The sequence below is a fragment of the Neovison vison genome, chromosome 3 (genome assembly GCF_020171115.1).
Source record: "Neovison vison isolate M4711 chromosome 3, ASM_NN_V1, whole genome shotgun sequence".
NCBI classification, from domain to species: domain Eukaryota; kingdom Metazoa; phylum Chordata; class Mammalia; order Carnivora; family Mustelidae; genus Neogale; species Neogale vison.
In genome coordinates this window covers 173,676,626-173,692,971 of record NC_058093.1, presented here as the reverse complement: position 1 = coordinate 173,692,971, position 16,346 = coordinate 173,676,626, and the positions used below count along the sequence as shown (strand labels likewise).

Genomic DNA, 16,346 nt, shown 5'->3' with positions numbered 1-16,346 from the left:
CATCCTTCACCTGTCGCTCATATGCGCTCAAGTGCTGCCCTCTGGAGGCATCTGTGCCACTGGCCAGAAGTCAACCCTATTCGTCCCAAGATATTCGTCTCCACCTGAAGGGGGGAACCCAACAAGCTCATAGGTTTTCTTTTCAGAGAAGCAGCTGCTACCAGGTCTGAAAGGAGAAGTGGCCATTTGGCCCCAGGTAAATGGCTGTCGTGAAGCAATTGTGAACCTACAGTAGAAAGAACATTCATGTTTCCAAAAGAAGCTAGAAATACAGATTCTTGCCTGAGATTCCTGACTTTTCAAACTTGGCAAACTCACTCAATTGAAAAACAAAACAAAACAAAACAGAAAAACATTGTAATGGCAGGACCATGGGTAATGTATACAATGTCGTGTATAAATTAGAAAATAAAAGCACCCCTCTGGGCAGATAGAGCAGGACCAAAACCCCAGTGCCAACGTGCCAAGTAAAAAGGTCCCCCTGAGCAGTTGCTCCCCGTGCTGCTGGCTTAACGAACGAGTCCTGGCGGGGTTTCCTCCTCCCTTGCTTGCTGGCTGGGCGCTCATGGAGGTTCACCCGCACAGCTGCAGGCAGCTCTCACGCCACTGCCAAGTGTGTTCGTACAAGCCAGATTCTGCCCCTGGGTCTCAGGCTCACAAACTCTGTATGATGGAAGAGGTAGCTAGAGAGCAGGGAGGCCAACAGAAATTGCAACCCTACCCTTTCTAAGGGGCCATAAAACTTAAAAATATTTCCCCCTTCACTGGGTCCCCCAAACCTCCTCTCAGTCATCCTGGCTGGTGAATGTTGGATCAGTAGACATCGGGATTTTAGATAGCATTTTTTTTCCCTAAGGTCAATGTAGTCTGTATGTGAGAAGGATGTCTTTCTTTGTTTACTTTCACTTTTTTGATACACTTCATTTATTTTTATTATTCTTAATATCTTCCCTTTATTGGTCTGCTATGTGTCAGAGCACCTTATATACATTATTTCCTAGTGCATGGAGATCTTCTTTTTTGTACCTTCCTCCCCCTCTATTCTTAATAAATGCAAGAACAATTCTTTTATAAAGCAAAGAATGTATTTGTGTAATGTATAACTTTGAAAATCACAGTAACACCAGATGTGCATGTCCCAATGTGTGTTGTTCCTTCAAAATACTGTGTTGCCTTGGTGATTAGAGACTTACTCCAACGATGTCTTCATCAGTCATCACCTTTCCAATGCTTCTCTTTTGGAAGTACCTTCAAAGCCAGTTTACATACCATTCCAAGAAATTAGGCTTATCATTTCAGTGGCATCTACTGCTTTAATCCTTAAATGATAATATTCAGCCTTTCCAGACTTTTCAAGTCTGTTATCAGACTTGAGTAACTTGAAGTGATTTCCAAAAATTAATTAACCCCAGTCTCAATGGAATTAGTTTTGCTTCTTGAGAATGTTCACAAGAATATGCTGGATGTGGAGTACCTGGGTGGCTCAGTTGGTTAAGCATCTGCCTTCAGCCCAGGTCATGATCTCAGGGTCCTGGGATCGAGCTTCGAGTCAGGGTCCCTGTTCAGTGGGAGTCTGTTTCTCCCTCTTCTCCCCACTCATGCTGTCTTCTTGCTATTTCTGTCTCTCTCTCAAACAAATAAATAACATCTTAAAAGAATATGCTGGATGTTTTAAGATTGTCTCCTAAATAGGGGTTCTAAAACTATTCTGAGCCCAGGAGCACCACTGATTAGGTGCATGACCTTTAAAAGACATACCTTGCATTGGACTGGAAAGGTCCTGAGACGTTGATTAAACTAAATAGAGTTAGAATGGTAGAATCTGTAAGTTTTGAGTTTGGATTCAGGAGCCAGACAGACTGGGTTCAAATCTTCCTTTTGCCTCTTACTAGGTATGTAAACTTGCACAAATTACTTTATCTCTTCATGTCTCTGTTTCCTCTTTTTTAAAGTGAAAATGATAATTGAATGTGTAGGGGCTCCAAGAATACTGGGTGATCTGGAATAAGGCGATACAGGTGAGTTAAAAAGAAAAAGGATGAAAAGGGATACATCATGAAAACATTAATGAAAAGAAGCAGAAGAGCTATATTTGTATCAGGTAACTTAGGCTTCAGAACAAATAAAATTACCAGAAACTGAGAGAAATATTAAATAATAATAAAAGAGCCATTCCACCAAGAAGTCATAGTAATTCTACATGTCTGCGTAACCAAACAACAGAGATGGAAAATATGTGAAGCAAATACTAATAGAACTGAAAGGAGAAATATACAAATCCCCGATTAAAATTGGAAACATCAACATCCCTCTCTCAACAAATGGTAAAAGAGACAGAAAATCATCAGTGTTATAGAAAGACTCATCCTTACCAACAACCAAGAGGAGCTGATCATCATTTATATAATAGGCATTCTAAGGATGCTTAAAAAAAGTGGACAATATGAAGGACTGTTGTGTATGTAGGCAGAGAAATGGAAACTCTAGGAAAGAATTGGAAAAGAAAACCACAGACCTGTACCCCTGAAACAATACATTATATGTTAAAAAACAAAAACAAAACTATGGTCCCTCCTCATCCACATTTCTAAATAAATGCAGCAACTTAACCAAAAAAGAAAAAAGAAAGAAAGAAAGAAAGAAATGAATAAATAAATAAATAAGAAATAGAAAACACTAGAACAGAAATGAAGAATGCCTTTCCTGGGTGCATTAACAGACTGGATGTAGCCAAGGAAAGAATGAGTGAGCTTGAAGATATGTCACTAGAAACTTCCAAAACTGAGAAATACAGAGAAAAAAAATGAAAAAGAACAGAATGGGTAAGAATTATGGAACAATTACAGAAGGTATAACTTACATTTTATAAAGGGAATGCTAGGAAAAAGACAGATAGGAAGGGCGCCTGGGTGGTTCAGTTGGTTAAGTGCCTTTGGCTCAAGTTGTGATCCCAGGGTCCTGGGATTGAGCTCCACATTGAGCCCCGCATTTCATTGGGCCCCCTGCTCAGTGGGGAGTCTGCTTATCCTTCTCTCTTCCTCTGCCCTTCCCCCAGCTCATGCTCCCTCAAGTGCACGCACTTTCTAAAAAAAGAGAAAAGAAAAAAAGAAATATTGGAAGTAATAATGGCTGAGAATTTTCCAAAATTAATGACAGATACAAATCATAGATACAGGAAGCCCAGAAAACACCAAAAATCTGCATGTAATTATCACATTCAAACTGCAGAAAATCAAAGACAAGGAGAAATTCCTGAAAGAAGCCAGAGGGGTGAAAACATCTCACATGTAGAGAAATAGGGATAAGATTTTCACTGACTTCTCTTCAGAAAGCATGCAAGTAAGTGGAGTGAAATATTTAAATTGTTGAAAAAAACACTAATTTAGATTTCTGGATTCAGTGAAACCATCCTTCAAAAGTAGAGAAGAAATAAAGACTCTTTCAGAGAAGCAAAATGGAAGGAATTAGCAGACCTGTCACCAATATACCTGTCTTATAAGAAAGAAATTCTTTAAGAGAAAACGAAAATGATTTAGGTCAAAAACTCAAATCTACATAAAGAAAAGAAGAGAGTTAGAAGAATAAATGACGGTAAATAAAATATTTTTTCTTATGTTAATTGATCAAAACAATGACAACAACAATGTATTGAGTGATTGTAGTGTATAGATAAGTGAAATGTGAAGGTTAACAAATGTTATAAGGGAAGAGAAGGATGAGTTGGGAATAAAGTATTTGCACTATCTGTGAAGCAGTATAGCGTTGTTTGAAAATGGTCTCGAATTTGTCATAAGTATATATATTGTATGGTCGAGGGTAATCAATAAATTTAAAAAATGAGTATAATTGATATACAAACAGAGAAGATAAAATGGAATCATAAAATTCTCAATTAAAATCAATAAGGCAGAAAAAAGGGAAGAAAAAGAATGAACAAATGAACAGGGACAGTGTATAGAAAACAGTAACAAATGTAGGAGATACTAATCCAACTAAACTAATAAGCATTTCCATTTTCTGTAGGAGGTGATCAGAATATATGTGGACTCACAGAGTGGTAGAGCAACCAGTTCGCTGATTTTTCAATGCCCTGAAAAAGGAACATCAGGGTTAAATATTACTCAGCTATCAGACAGTGTCAGTCATAGAAGAGACACCAGCCAACCAAGAAGACAGGATGACTTGGTCCTTGGACATCAGTCTGCCTCGGTTCTGGCTGCCCAAGTGCTGGCACAACAGGCACAAGAATGGAATAGTCATTGTGGCAGAGACAGAAATTATGCACAAGCCCAACAGCATAGCTGCTGACAAATGCAGAACAGCACTGCTCTCAAGGAGATCAGTTGGCCTCTTAATGTCAAGTAGCCTAACTGGATCCCTTCTACTTTGGAAAGACCAGGGACTCATCTTGATAGGACCAGACACATACTTTGGTCATGAGCTTGCCTTTGCTTACAGAGCTTCAGCCGACACCATATCTGGGTGTTCGTTCCACTGACACAGGATCCCACATAATATTACATTGGACCAAGGGACCCACTCCACAGGAAAGGAGGTGCGGTGACCAGCGATGATAATCAGCAGTGCAGGAGTAGGCATATAGCCACAGAATCTAGAGGTTGAAAGCTTCTACAAATTTTATTTCTGGTAAAGAGAAAAAGAAATCCTGTTGAAGATGCTTTTTGAGGGGTCAACTTGAATGTCATAACTAAGAAGATAGGGTGCCACCCTCCAGGATGCAGCTTATGCTCTAAATAAATTACCCATTTTATGCTGTGGTATTTCTCAAGCAGAACCCTTGGGTCCAATAAACCAAGGGCGGAAGTAGTTTTCACCTTAATTCCCACTCATTTGCTTTTAATTTGTACTTCTCATCCCCCAAACCTTGGATAATGTGTATTAAAACATCTTGGTTTCAAGACAGGGACTGCTCCCACCGGTGGGCACAGTAACAAAGCTATTAATCTTCTGTGTGCCACCCAGTCATGGTGGGTTCCGCATGCTCAGAGAGCAATAGTCAAGTAAAGGAATCGCCATCCCTAAGTAAGGAATCCCAGTCATCAGGAGGAGGTGAAGCTGCGGGAAGAATATGGAAAGAGGATGTCTGGCATCCAGATAATACACTTAGTGCCCTTCCATTCATCTTTTGAGGGTAAAGGGATAAGTGCAGCAGCCACAGCCTGACAAGGGTCAGGTGACCGGAGGCTCAGACTTCTTAAAAAGGAAGATCTGGATCATTCTACTTAGCAAGTTACCTACATCAACGGAGGTGTTGAGGGTGAGGGGAATCTAGATTGGATAGTGGAGGGAGATAAGTACTATTTGTGGCATAGAGATCAGTTTCTGCACCTGGGGCTGTAGATTGTCCCTCTAATCTTCCTTTTGTAAGATTCTCCCATGAAGAGAGCTCCATCTGATTCTCGAATTTATTTCTCCCAGAACTTGGACAAAGCTAGTGGATCTAAGTGGTGTAAGGGGTAGACTGCTGTGGAAGCTGTGGGGCACTGCCTACATCTCCCCTCTGGCCTTGCACTTCATAACTGCAGTCCTCATTCCTCTAGGCGCTGAGAGGGTTGACAGCTAATGGTTTGCAACTGCAACTGAGTTCTCTTTCCCAGGTGTTACCCTTGGCCAGGGGGGTGGCCACCTTGCTCAAGGTCATACCACTTTCCTGGGAAAAGTGACTGTCAATCAGTGAAAAGTTTGAAAGGCCTAAATTCCTTGTCCCAATTTGAGACAGCTCGGCAGGGTCATCCTCACTCCAGAACTCCTTGTGGGATCAGGGGAGTCCTTTGTTGTGACTGAACCACAGCTCACCTCCCTCTGCCCAGTCCTGGTTTCTTCCCTTCTCCATAAATGCGATCTGGAGAACACACTTGAATAAACTTGAATAAACTTCCTGCACATAAACTTCAGACTCAGAGTCTACTTCCCATGAAAACCAACCTACACCAATCAAAAGAGTTGGAATTATTCCTTCCAATATCTTCTTAAACATAACTAAGATGTCTTTAAGGGAAAACAACAAAAACCTTTTTCTGTTCTCTGCTTATTTGGAGGATTCACTCTCTCGATATGTTTTTTAAAGAATGAGGGTAGGGAGGGTCCGAGGTAGAGGGAGAGAGAATTCTCAAGCAGACTCCCCAGTGAGCAAGGAGCCCAATGTGGAACTTGACCCCAGGGCCCAGAGATTACCACCCGAACCAAAATCAAGAGTCAGATGCTTAACCAACTGAGCCACCCAGGTGCCCCACTTTCTTGATATTATTACAACCTTAATACAGTCATATTTTCATCCTTGGCTCTAAGCTATGCTTTTCATGTTACATTTGTTATTAGAAAGCAAGGGCTTATCAATGAGGTCTTGACACACTTCATATAGATTTCTTTGGTCTGCTTCCTGCTCCTTTGTTGGGGTCATTTGTAATAGCCCAGTGGAAATTACTTTTTTTAGTTCTTTCCAAGATTTACAGCTGTGTTTCCTCATCTGCAGAAAGGTATCTGTAAGTTTTCTTTGAATTTCTTGTGTTTTACTTTTGTAAAGACTAGGCCATATGTAAAGAGTAAGACTGAGCCAGACATATATGATTAACTTCTCTTAAAATTCAAATTCAAGGGTGGCGGGGCGCCTGGGTGGCTCAGTGGGTTAAGCCTCTGCCTTCGGCTCAGGTCATGATCCCAGGGTCCTGGGATCGAACCCCGCATCGGGCTCTCTGCTAGGCCAGGAGCCTGCTTCCTTCTCTCTCTCTGCCTGCCTCTCTGCCTGCTTGTGATCTCTCTCTGTCAAATAAATAAATAAAATCTTAAAAAAAAAAAAATTCAAGGGTGGCTCTGTCAGTCAAGCAACTGCCTTCAGCTCAGGTCATGATCCCAGAGTCCTAGGATTAATCCCCACATCACATAGGGCTCCCTGCTTAGTGAGAAGTTTGCTCCTCCCTCTCCCTCTGCCTGCCACTCCTCCCTGCTTATGTGTTCACTCTGTCAAAAAAAAAAAAAATCTTAAAAAAAAATTTAAATTCAAATGCCAGTTTGGTCCTGCTCTCATCATCCCCCTTTCTTCTCTTTACCCTCCATCCTCTAAAGTATGATTCAATTGAGAAGCAAGACTAATAGTTCATTGTGAAGTTCTTCCTTAGCAGTAAACGGGATTCAGAAATATTCTGGAGCTCCCTTCCCTTGTGTGGGATTGTGCCCTCAGGGCAACCCTTTATGTACTGGGCTACATACAGCCTCCACAGTTGACCCCAGGGCATTTGGGCAGCCTGACTGCTGGGCTTCAGCCCAGGTTCCTGGTTTTCACTTCTGTCCTCTGCTGGGACAGGAGCCGAGACTGAAACTAGGCCAGTTGGCTGAGGCTCTGACCCTTTTTCTTAGTTTCTGCCAACTTTCTTTGTTTCTGGTATTTCTACCTTGATCCATATATAGATCCTTGGGCCAAGATTCTGGTCAACAGGATGCCAGGAAGTCTTGCCTCCCCCTGCCTTCGGATCAGGCCCTTCAGATTGATGTGGGCCCAAATTGCACCTGTATCCCCTATAACTGAACTTGAATCCACACCCAGACCCTGAACCTGAACTGTAAGCATTTGCAGCCTGGGTGAGTTCCTCTGCCCTGTGCCAGCCACCTCAGCAAAACTCTTTCTCACAACAAATGTCCACATACCCATCACTTCAGCTAGTACTACTGCTTTGACAAATTAGTCCCTGTTAATGAGAATTCAGCTCAGAGTAGTAGTTTCCCTGATTATATCCACCACCACCCTCTGAAGGGTACAATTGCTGGCAAAGCAAGTGAAAAATTTTCCAGAATTCCAACATTTACCTTATTGGGACTTTGTATGAAGATTTAATTTACATTCAGTTGTGACCAAAATATCTTGCCTATTTAATAGTTTTATTGCCTATTATCAAAACATTAACCTAGGTTGTATCTTAGCAGATTATATTATCTTCTCACAGTCATATTATTTAAATTCTCTCTAATTTCAGGTTTATAGACACTCAAAAGGGCTAGATTTCTTATTTCAAAACAAGAAAGGCTTAATTTCGAACAGAAAACAAGTAGTATTAATACATACACACACCACAGTGAAACAGTGTCCTGGGATTAGAAAATAAAGAATCACTTACATGCCAAATGCTCTGGCATCAACTATACACCAGAGGGGGAAAATCAAATCAAGAACTAAGATGTTCTAAGAATTAGCATGTAGACACTGGCGTGTAATGTAAAGCAGTAATAAAGGGAAGGATATAATACAGTGTAACTAAAATGCGTAAAGCAGTAATAAAGGGAAGGATATAATACAGTGTAACTAAAATGCTAACTGATCTTTCCAAGGACAGATAAGTAGCTTAAAATAGGTACCATTTTTACTAAACAAAGATCTTACATTTGTAAGATATTTACTCAAAATCACTAGTTAACTTCTTATGCAAACGATGATTCGCTTGGGCCAATATTAAATTAAATTTTATTTTATAGCTCTGATATACATCTGGCCTTGGATAATACACAGTAGATAATTTATACACAAAGGAAGAGTCATTTGTATGTGAGGAAGTCAAAGAATAGACAAAACTGCATAATTTACCAACACCCAAATGCAAGCTTATTCTTTAGAAGAGCACCTTTCCTGAGCCTAGTGAGTGGCTGCACCTTTCTTCTTCAAACCACTATTCAGTTAAATGAAAAGTAATGGCTAGAATGACATGCTGGCCAATTCCACCTCATCATGCTAAAAGAATGGCTCGAATTCAAGGAATAGTATGTGAAGCAAGATAATATAAGGCCACCAAAGAAGTAACAAGGGAATCGCATGGCTCTTTGTCGCAAGAAGCCAACCTACCTTCCTTCAGCTCAATGGCTGTCCACCAAAGCAGGGCAGAAGGTGAGCCAGGGGACTGAAGCCTCAGGGCTCTTTATTCAACCTAAAGTACTCCAGGTCTGATTGCGAGAATTAGAAACCAAAACACTCACACTAACAAGCTTCTTTAAAATTCTATAATTGAGCCAGAGATTTGGAAATAGAAGTATCTAAAGAAATTGGGGGTAAGAGGATAGCTCTGTCCTCTAACTCGAGGTCCTACAAAACCGAATCAGAGAACCCAGCAAGCCATTTGACTTCTCTACACATGCTTGCAGAAGAAAGTGACTTTAATACAAGCTGGTTTTTTTCATGATCCGAAGAAATTCTTCCTCGTTCACTTCGCCATCTCCATCCCGATCGGCTTCGTCTATCATTTCCTGCAGCTCCTCGTCAGTGAGGTTTTCCCCTAACTCGTTGGCCACGCGCTTTAGGTTTTTGAAGGAGATCTTCCCAGTTTCATCATCATCAAAGAGCCTGAAGGCCTTCAGGATTTCTTCTTTGGTGTCTTTCTCGGCCATCTTCTGAGTCATCACGGCCAAAAAGTCATTGAAGCTGATTTTCCCTGTGCCTTCTTTGTCTACTTCGGAGATCATCTTCTTCATCTCTTCCTTCCTGGGTTCAAAGCCCAGCGCTCTCATGGCCACCTTCAGCTCCTTCACGTCGATGGTCCCACTTCCGTCGGCATCGAAGAGGTCAAATGCTTCGCGAACTTCTTGCTTCTGATCTTCCGTGAGTTCAGGCTTAGGACCCACCTTTCTTTTCTGGCTGGTAGAGGCCACATTTGACTTCTTGTAGCTGGAAGCCATCTTCTTTCGGCGGTTGTTACCTTTAACGGCGCCACTGCAGTCACTGCGCCTGCGCAGGGGTGACCCCTCCCTGGAGCGCAGGCGCGGGGCCTCTTCCCATGCATTCCCAAAGCTTTCCCTCACGTTCTCCCAGCGAGTTGCAGGTCAGTAAGCCGGCAAGTTCTGCGGCATCTTATTACGTTCTAACCCACCGTTCCCTCGATTGTCGTCCAGTTTCCATGAGCTGAGACATGGGCCGGCAAGAAGTGACTGCAGCCACAGTTGTCTTCCATAATGCATTGTAACTTGCTGTGCTATCCGGGCCATTTGCCAGTACCCAGAAGACCATGTTTACAGGGTTATTTGGAAGTCCTTCTTCTCTCCTTTTCTATATAAATTAAAACAAGCAAACAAGCAAAAACAAACAAAAACCTTCGTGGAATTAAGAAAACAAAACAAAATTAAAAGCCCCCTCTTAGTCTGAGATCACCTAAGGCGAAATTTAGGATAATCAAGATGGAGCTTGTCCCTGGGCATTAAATGCGGGGAAGAAGGAGAATCTTAAGTTGCAGCATGTGCTCAACTTGACATAAAAGGAAAACAGATAAAATGGAAAAAACCAGAAAAAAATGGAAAAATTTTATATATAAAATTTGTAGAAGTTTCTCTCCTGACATTACCCCCAACGATAATAAAACTTCACTGGCTTATTCAGCATATTCTGAAATATGAAATGTAATATCCAAATGTATGGTTTACTTTCAGTGTTTCAATTTTATGTACTCAGTGTAATTACACTCGAGTAACAGTCTTAATTTCATTCACTAGGTTTTTCATTTGGAGGGGGTTTGAAATACTACTTTCCGGTATTTTTTAAAGACTCTAGCAGCTTATTATGCTCACTGTTTATCATCTAGTTGGGGCTGTGCTGAACCCCTCCCCCCCCCACCATTGTCCTGCTTTGGCCATGGAAATGGAAGCATATGGTGCATCACATATTGGGACTAAAAAATGCCTCTGGGGAACAAAGAAGCAAGAGAAAAATGGGAGGTTTTTAAGTGAAAACAAAGGAAAGAGTCCTCAAAAAAAGCCCATAAAGGAATTAAAAAAAAAAATCTGATGTTTTCGCATTCTTTTCCCCCAAATCTCAACTTATTATTACTTGATCAGTTACCAAGAAGGCACTTTCAAAAGCTTTTATTGAAGAGTTTTTGTATCCCCAGTATCTAGAACAGTGCTTGACACCTAGTAGGTAGATTAATAAATATTTGTTGAATAAGTGAATGGGAGTTACTATTGGTTTTAAAATAGTTCTAAATTGTGCAGATAAGACCAACCCCACCCCCACCCTCAGATTAAATTATGCTGGGAGTGTTTTATAAATTCAGTGTTGTTGTTTTTAAATTAGTGATCAGATATTATTTACATGATCTGTTTAATAGCTACATCTTACTACCTGCCCCAATTGATATGTGACATGATGGACTGAAGGCCTTAATATAGGGTTTCTAAAAGTCAAGAAAACTTACCACTGGCATCTCCCATCTCCTGCCTCCCAGCACTTGTCACAGTGTCAACCCAAAGTAGACTTTAGCAAGTAGACACTGCCATTGCCTATCTTTCAACACTGCAAATCCTCCTGCTTTCTTAAGCGGGTCAAAAAGCCTGGGATCTTACCCCAACCCCATGCCTTGTTATCTCTGTGACTTGAGAAAGTCACTTAACCTCCCAGACTCAGTTGAGACATCTGCAAAGTAGACATAATAGTATAGCTTCCTAACAGGGCTCCTATGCATGTTCTGTGAGCTACTCCAGGAATGGTTCCCTAGTGGGAACCAAACAGGGCTGGGTAATTGTTAGTTGAATCTGAATTTTTCCTAGACATTGTGCATTTCTTTTGACACCCACTCCTCTGCCCAAATTCAAGGCAAGCTATGATGTGTTGGGAAAAACTGAAGGATAGAAGCTGCCTTATATAGAGCTACATTTGGGCCAAGCAGAGCTCAAAGCAAAGCGGTTGTCATAGTTTCCAGATGTGTGTAATCAGCAGTCACAACTAGGGGCCACCAAGAGCACCCTTCATAGAAAACAGTGCCCTCAGCCAGAGTCAGCTGTTGCTGCGGAGTTACTTTATGTTCATAATCTGTAATCTGATTTAAAAAGGGAAGGTAATTTTACATGGATTGTGTGCCCAGCACGGCACTTCCTCCTTGCATTTGGGCTCATTAAATCCTTGCCATCATTTCCCCACTCTGCAGATGAAGAATAATGAGGCCCACAAGAGGTTGGTAGCATATCCAGTGGTACACAGCCAATAAATTGTGGCTCTGGGATTTTAAACCTCGGCCTGAGTCCAGTGCTGAGGCTTTGTTCACACCATGCTTCCTTTTCTACAAATTGAGATTATTACCAAGAGGTAGTATCACTGGGAAGATATGATCCTGCTCTTCTTCCCTAAATATAATAATAATTAAGCATCTTGCCTAGAATGATTTAATAGGATTTTGTAGGATCTTAGATGGGGTCCCCTTCTGGGATGAGTCAATGAAAAAAAGAGCATTATGCTTGATATTTACATTTATTTTTCCATTCTGCCTCATTCCATTCCCTGCTTTCAGCTCCTGGTACAAGGTAGCGAGAAGCAGTCTGGGCAAAGTCCTTTCAGTTGTCATCAGTGAGAGTCTATATAGTGCTTGTGAAATCAGCTTCATTGCCTGTAAGTCACATTTCAAGTTCCACTAAGAGCGACATAAAGTAAACAAGATGTCCTGGAAAATCAGTGGATAGGAGTGTTTTTGTTTTGTTTTTGCCCATTAAAGCTTTTGTACTGTAGTATCCTAGGTAATATGCTAAATCAGTTGTTGATTTTCTGAGAGGGGGAGAGGAGATGCTTGTTTAATGGAATGGTCATGGAAGCTTAACGGCTGGAAGAGGGAAAAAAAGAGGTGCTGGAATTCCACAACAGAGTCTGGAGTCAGTCAAGACCAAGAGAAAGGACCCATGCAGCTTGCTTATTCTAAGTATTTGGTTTTCCATTTGACCTGCATGGCATTAAAAAAGGTGAGGCTCAGGAGTCTTTTAAAATTTAAGTTGCACTCAGCAAATTCAGCAAATTCCAGGTGCCACCCAAGGCAGAAAACATGCATAATGAAGTTTCTTTATTGCTGCCTATTTACTTTCCAACAAATGCAGAACAGAGAAAATGCAAATGTTTGACACTTGTGCATAAGCAGGACAACTGTGCCAGTGTGGTGGATGGGTGATTCCCAAACCAACAATAACAGAACTACACTATTTATTCTTAAATACGTGGAGCCATTTACAAGAAATGGCCTCAGCAGCAAGAGTTTTACAATCCCGGTGGTCTCTGAATGAGACTGTGAAGTCCAGTCCAGTGATTCAACCCAAGACTTTTTGGCAAGCCCAGGAATAGACTTAAGTGTCCAGCCAAAGGCTACATAATTTCTCATTTCATGAACCCCAGAAATAAAGAAATACTCCTCTCAGATACAAAATCAGGCTGTGTTTTAGAAAAGAATTTACCAGAATCTCACATTATTTCTCAAACTTTCACCCAGTTACTCCTAATAGCAAAGTAGGTATAAAGGACTTCTTTGCGATCCAAGGAAACATTTGAAAGAAGCCTCCACCAAGCATGAAGGCCTTTATAATTCTGTGTTTTATCTTTTTAAAACAATGAATATTGCTTTTTGCTTCGTAGAACATTTGCCAGTTCTATTATGGTTTTCAGTGATTGACCATCAAGGAAATTGATTCCCTCGCAGAAAATGCACTGTGCTTATTTTGTGACTTTAAGTATATCCTAAGGATGTAAGCAGGGGTGAGGAGAACCTTACATGTTTTAGAAACTTGGATGGAGGATCTAATGTAGAGCTTGAGGTGGAAAAAATAAAGATTGACAGTATTTCCCTTCCACTCCCAACGGAGGTCCACTCCACTTATACATCATTTGGATTTGGGAGAAATAAAAGGAGGAGGAAGGAAAAGTGTGGGGAAGAGAAGAAGGAAGGTAAATGCATGTCCAGAGCATTTTAAACTTAAGAGGGAGAGTGAAATTAAATGCATCCAATGAAAGAACGACTGCCCTCCCTTCTGGGAGCACAGATCAGTCCAAATTAAGCATTGCTCTGATGGAAGCATGCTGAGAAAAGATACAATCTATGTTGATATAAACTCAAAGCCAGACCTCACGGGATTTGTGAGCCAGCAATCATATTGCCCTGCTGTCTGCAGAGGGCCCCCAAGTGCGGGCATGCGACAGAGAATGCTGAACCAAGAGGCCTGGAAATGGCTTGCTTGGATTTTTAAAATATCTCCTAAACTAAGCTATTGACTTACCCTTTGATCCACCTTCGTTTATTCTCCAAGACCTCTGAGACATCAGCATCTTAACTGGCTCCGAGGCTTTAACCAAGGAGAAGTTTCTGCTTACCAGGGATTGAAAGGTCAAGAGCCCACAGAAGTGTTTGTAGCTCAAGATGAGCCAAGTGAGCTGCGTGTTCAGGGCGTCTTTAGGGATTAGCAGTGACCTGGAGAGTTTGTGCCCTTTTAAAAGACAACATTCAAATGTAAAAACAGAACAAACCAAAGAACTGCACAGGCCCAAGAAAACAGGTCTCGCGGAAAACAGGTCAGGCGGAACTTGGCCTGTGGCCTGCTTGTTGTTTATCCAGTCCTTGCACTGGTCACTTCTGCTGGGGTTCATGTACTAAGGATGCCTCTCAGAGAAAAGGACAGAGAAAGAGGGAAGATTGCATCCTAGCTCAAAGCCTATTCGTGCCTAGTTTCTTTAGTACAGCATAAAGATCGTTCCGGAAGGGAAGACCGTGCGGAGTCAGCCCCATAGGGGAAAGTGAACTGCTACAGATGCACTAATCCGTTTGATTTTCTCCCTTGAACCAGCTTGGAAAGGAGGAACCCTCCCTTCTTGCCATGTCTCCATGTCCTCATCCACCAGCTTCCCTTTGGCCTAGGGCCCCATGTGATTGGCGGTGAGACCCATCCAGGTCCTTTCTTAGAGGCCAGCCCTGAAGTCCTGTGCAAGGCACAGTGAGGGAGCAAAAAAGCTGGGACTGGGACCCTTTCCCACAGAGGCCCTTTCCCACATAGCCGTGTTTTCAGATTTCTCCCCAACTTATTGGAAATTGGGGAAACCAAATGAAAGTGACAGTAGAAGGAAACATAAGGCATTTTGTGAAGAAGGGACTTGTATTAACCAAAAATTTTGAGAAGAAGGTAATAAGAATCAGTTCTATGACTGCAATGTATGTTTTAAAATAAGCTTCTGAACTAAATTATAGTTTCTCTGCATTTCAGAGTTTAGCAGTGTGTCAGAAAACAAAGCATCAAAGGAAACCAGTAGGTCATGTTAGGAATCCTTTCATCAACAAGTAATCATATTACAGCTCCCTCCTGCTAAGCCTCTAAATGGGAAAGGGGGTACAAATTAGGGTAGGAGGAGATGATGTCTTCTCAGCCGTTTCAGTTGGCAACTGACCTCCCCACAGAGGTTTTTCATTCAGATGTTGGTTAAACATCTTTTGAAACTCAGTGGGTTCACCATGGGGAATTACTGTCCCTCTACTTTCTGTGATGTTCCGCATTTGCTACTTTGCATCTACAAAGTCCTTTCCAAATTCCTTTGGTTTCTGGATCATTCTTATCTGAAATCCATGTTCTTTTTTTTCCCCCTTGGCACTAGCCAGGGTTCCTTTTGCTCAGAATGCTATGCATGGGATAAAGTTTAGAATGGAAACTGGGTCATTTACTTGTGGTATTGTTTTCAGTTGCACCTCATACAAAGTGTTTGCCTGCCAGGGGGATTTTGGACCCCATTGCATTAGTGTGAGTCCATAGTTGGTTAATTTTAAAGTTCCCCACATCCTCTAAGCATGGTTTCATACATGCACTTTGAAAAATAACTTAAGGATTTAAAAAAACAACTTAAGGATAACAGAGGGGAATGAGTCAAGGGGAGAAAGAGGACACATGTTAGCTTTTAGATACAAACTTACACTTCCGACTCATCTACCAAGCTGGGTTGAAAAAGATGGGGAGGATTCATATCTTAACACAGATTTGTCTATGAGAATTTATCAAAATCCTGAGTATTTAGTGAATCCTAAAAAAGTAGTCATTATTTAGCCTTTCTTTCTGCTTAAAAATTGTGAACATCCTGATTTCCTAGCAATCAACTTCTAGACACTAAGGCATAAACTAGACATTTTATCTTACATATTGTTCAAAACAAAGGAAAGGGCACTTTGGAATTCCTGGTTCATTAGGGATTAATTTAGAATACACAAAACAAATACATTTGAATTTAGCAGGAACTCCTGAAATTTACAAGGCGAAGATTAATGTCTAGATAAATGGAAGAAGACGAAGAACAAGTCCAGAATAGTATTCTTTAGCTTAATGAAAAACAACTCACCAGCAGAAAGGTGTCTATCCTCAAAATGACTGTGGTTATTCCAGCTCTGCTGGATTACTGGCAACCCCGATGGGGAGAAGCCAGAGATGCTGCATCTATAGGTTACGTTTTAGTCTCAGACAAGTTGTCTAAATTACATTGGTGGTATGTAAGTACATAGGTAGTGCCCATATGGTCCATGGGCATGGGGCAGCAGTGGGGTGAGCTCAGAGTCCTGGGTGCCTGCCCTTGGATACCA

At 41.4% G+C, this 16,346-nt stretch overlaps 1 protein-coding gene across 1 annotated transcript; it reads right to left on the bottom strand.

Annotated features, from left to right (window-relative positions):
* Positions 1-9,156: 9,156 nt before the first annotated feature.
* Positions 9,157-9,675, bottom strand: CETN1 (centrin 1). Its single transcript, XM_044241005.1, has one exon. The coding sequence runs from the start codon at positions 9,673-9,675 to the stop codon at positions 9,157-9,159; it is 519 nt and encodes a 172-aa protein (XP_044096940.1).
* Between the last annotated feature and the right edge of the window lie 6,671 nt (positions 9,676-16,346).

Coding starts and splice junctions, on each gene's coding strand:
- CETN1 (XM_044241005.1), bottom strand. CDS start 9,675: ATGGCTTCCAGCTACAAGAAGTCAAATGTGGCCTCTACCAGCCAGAAA.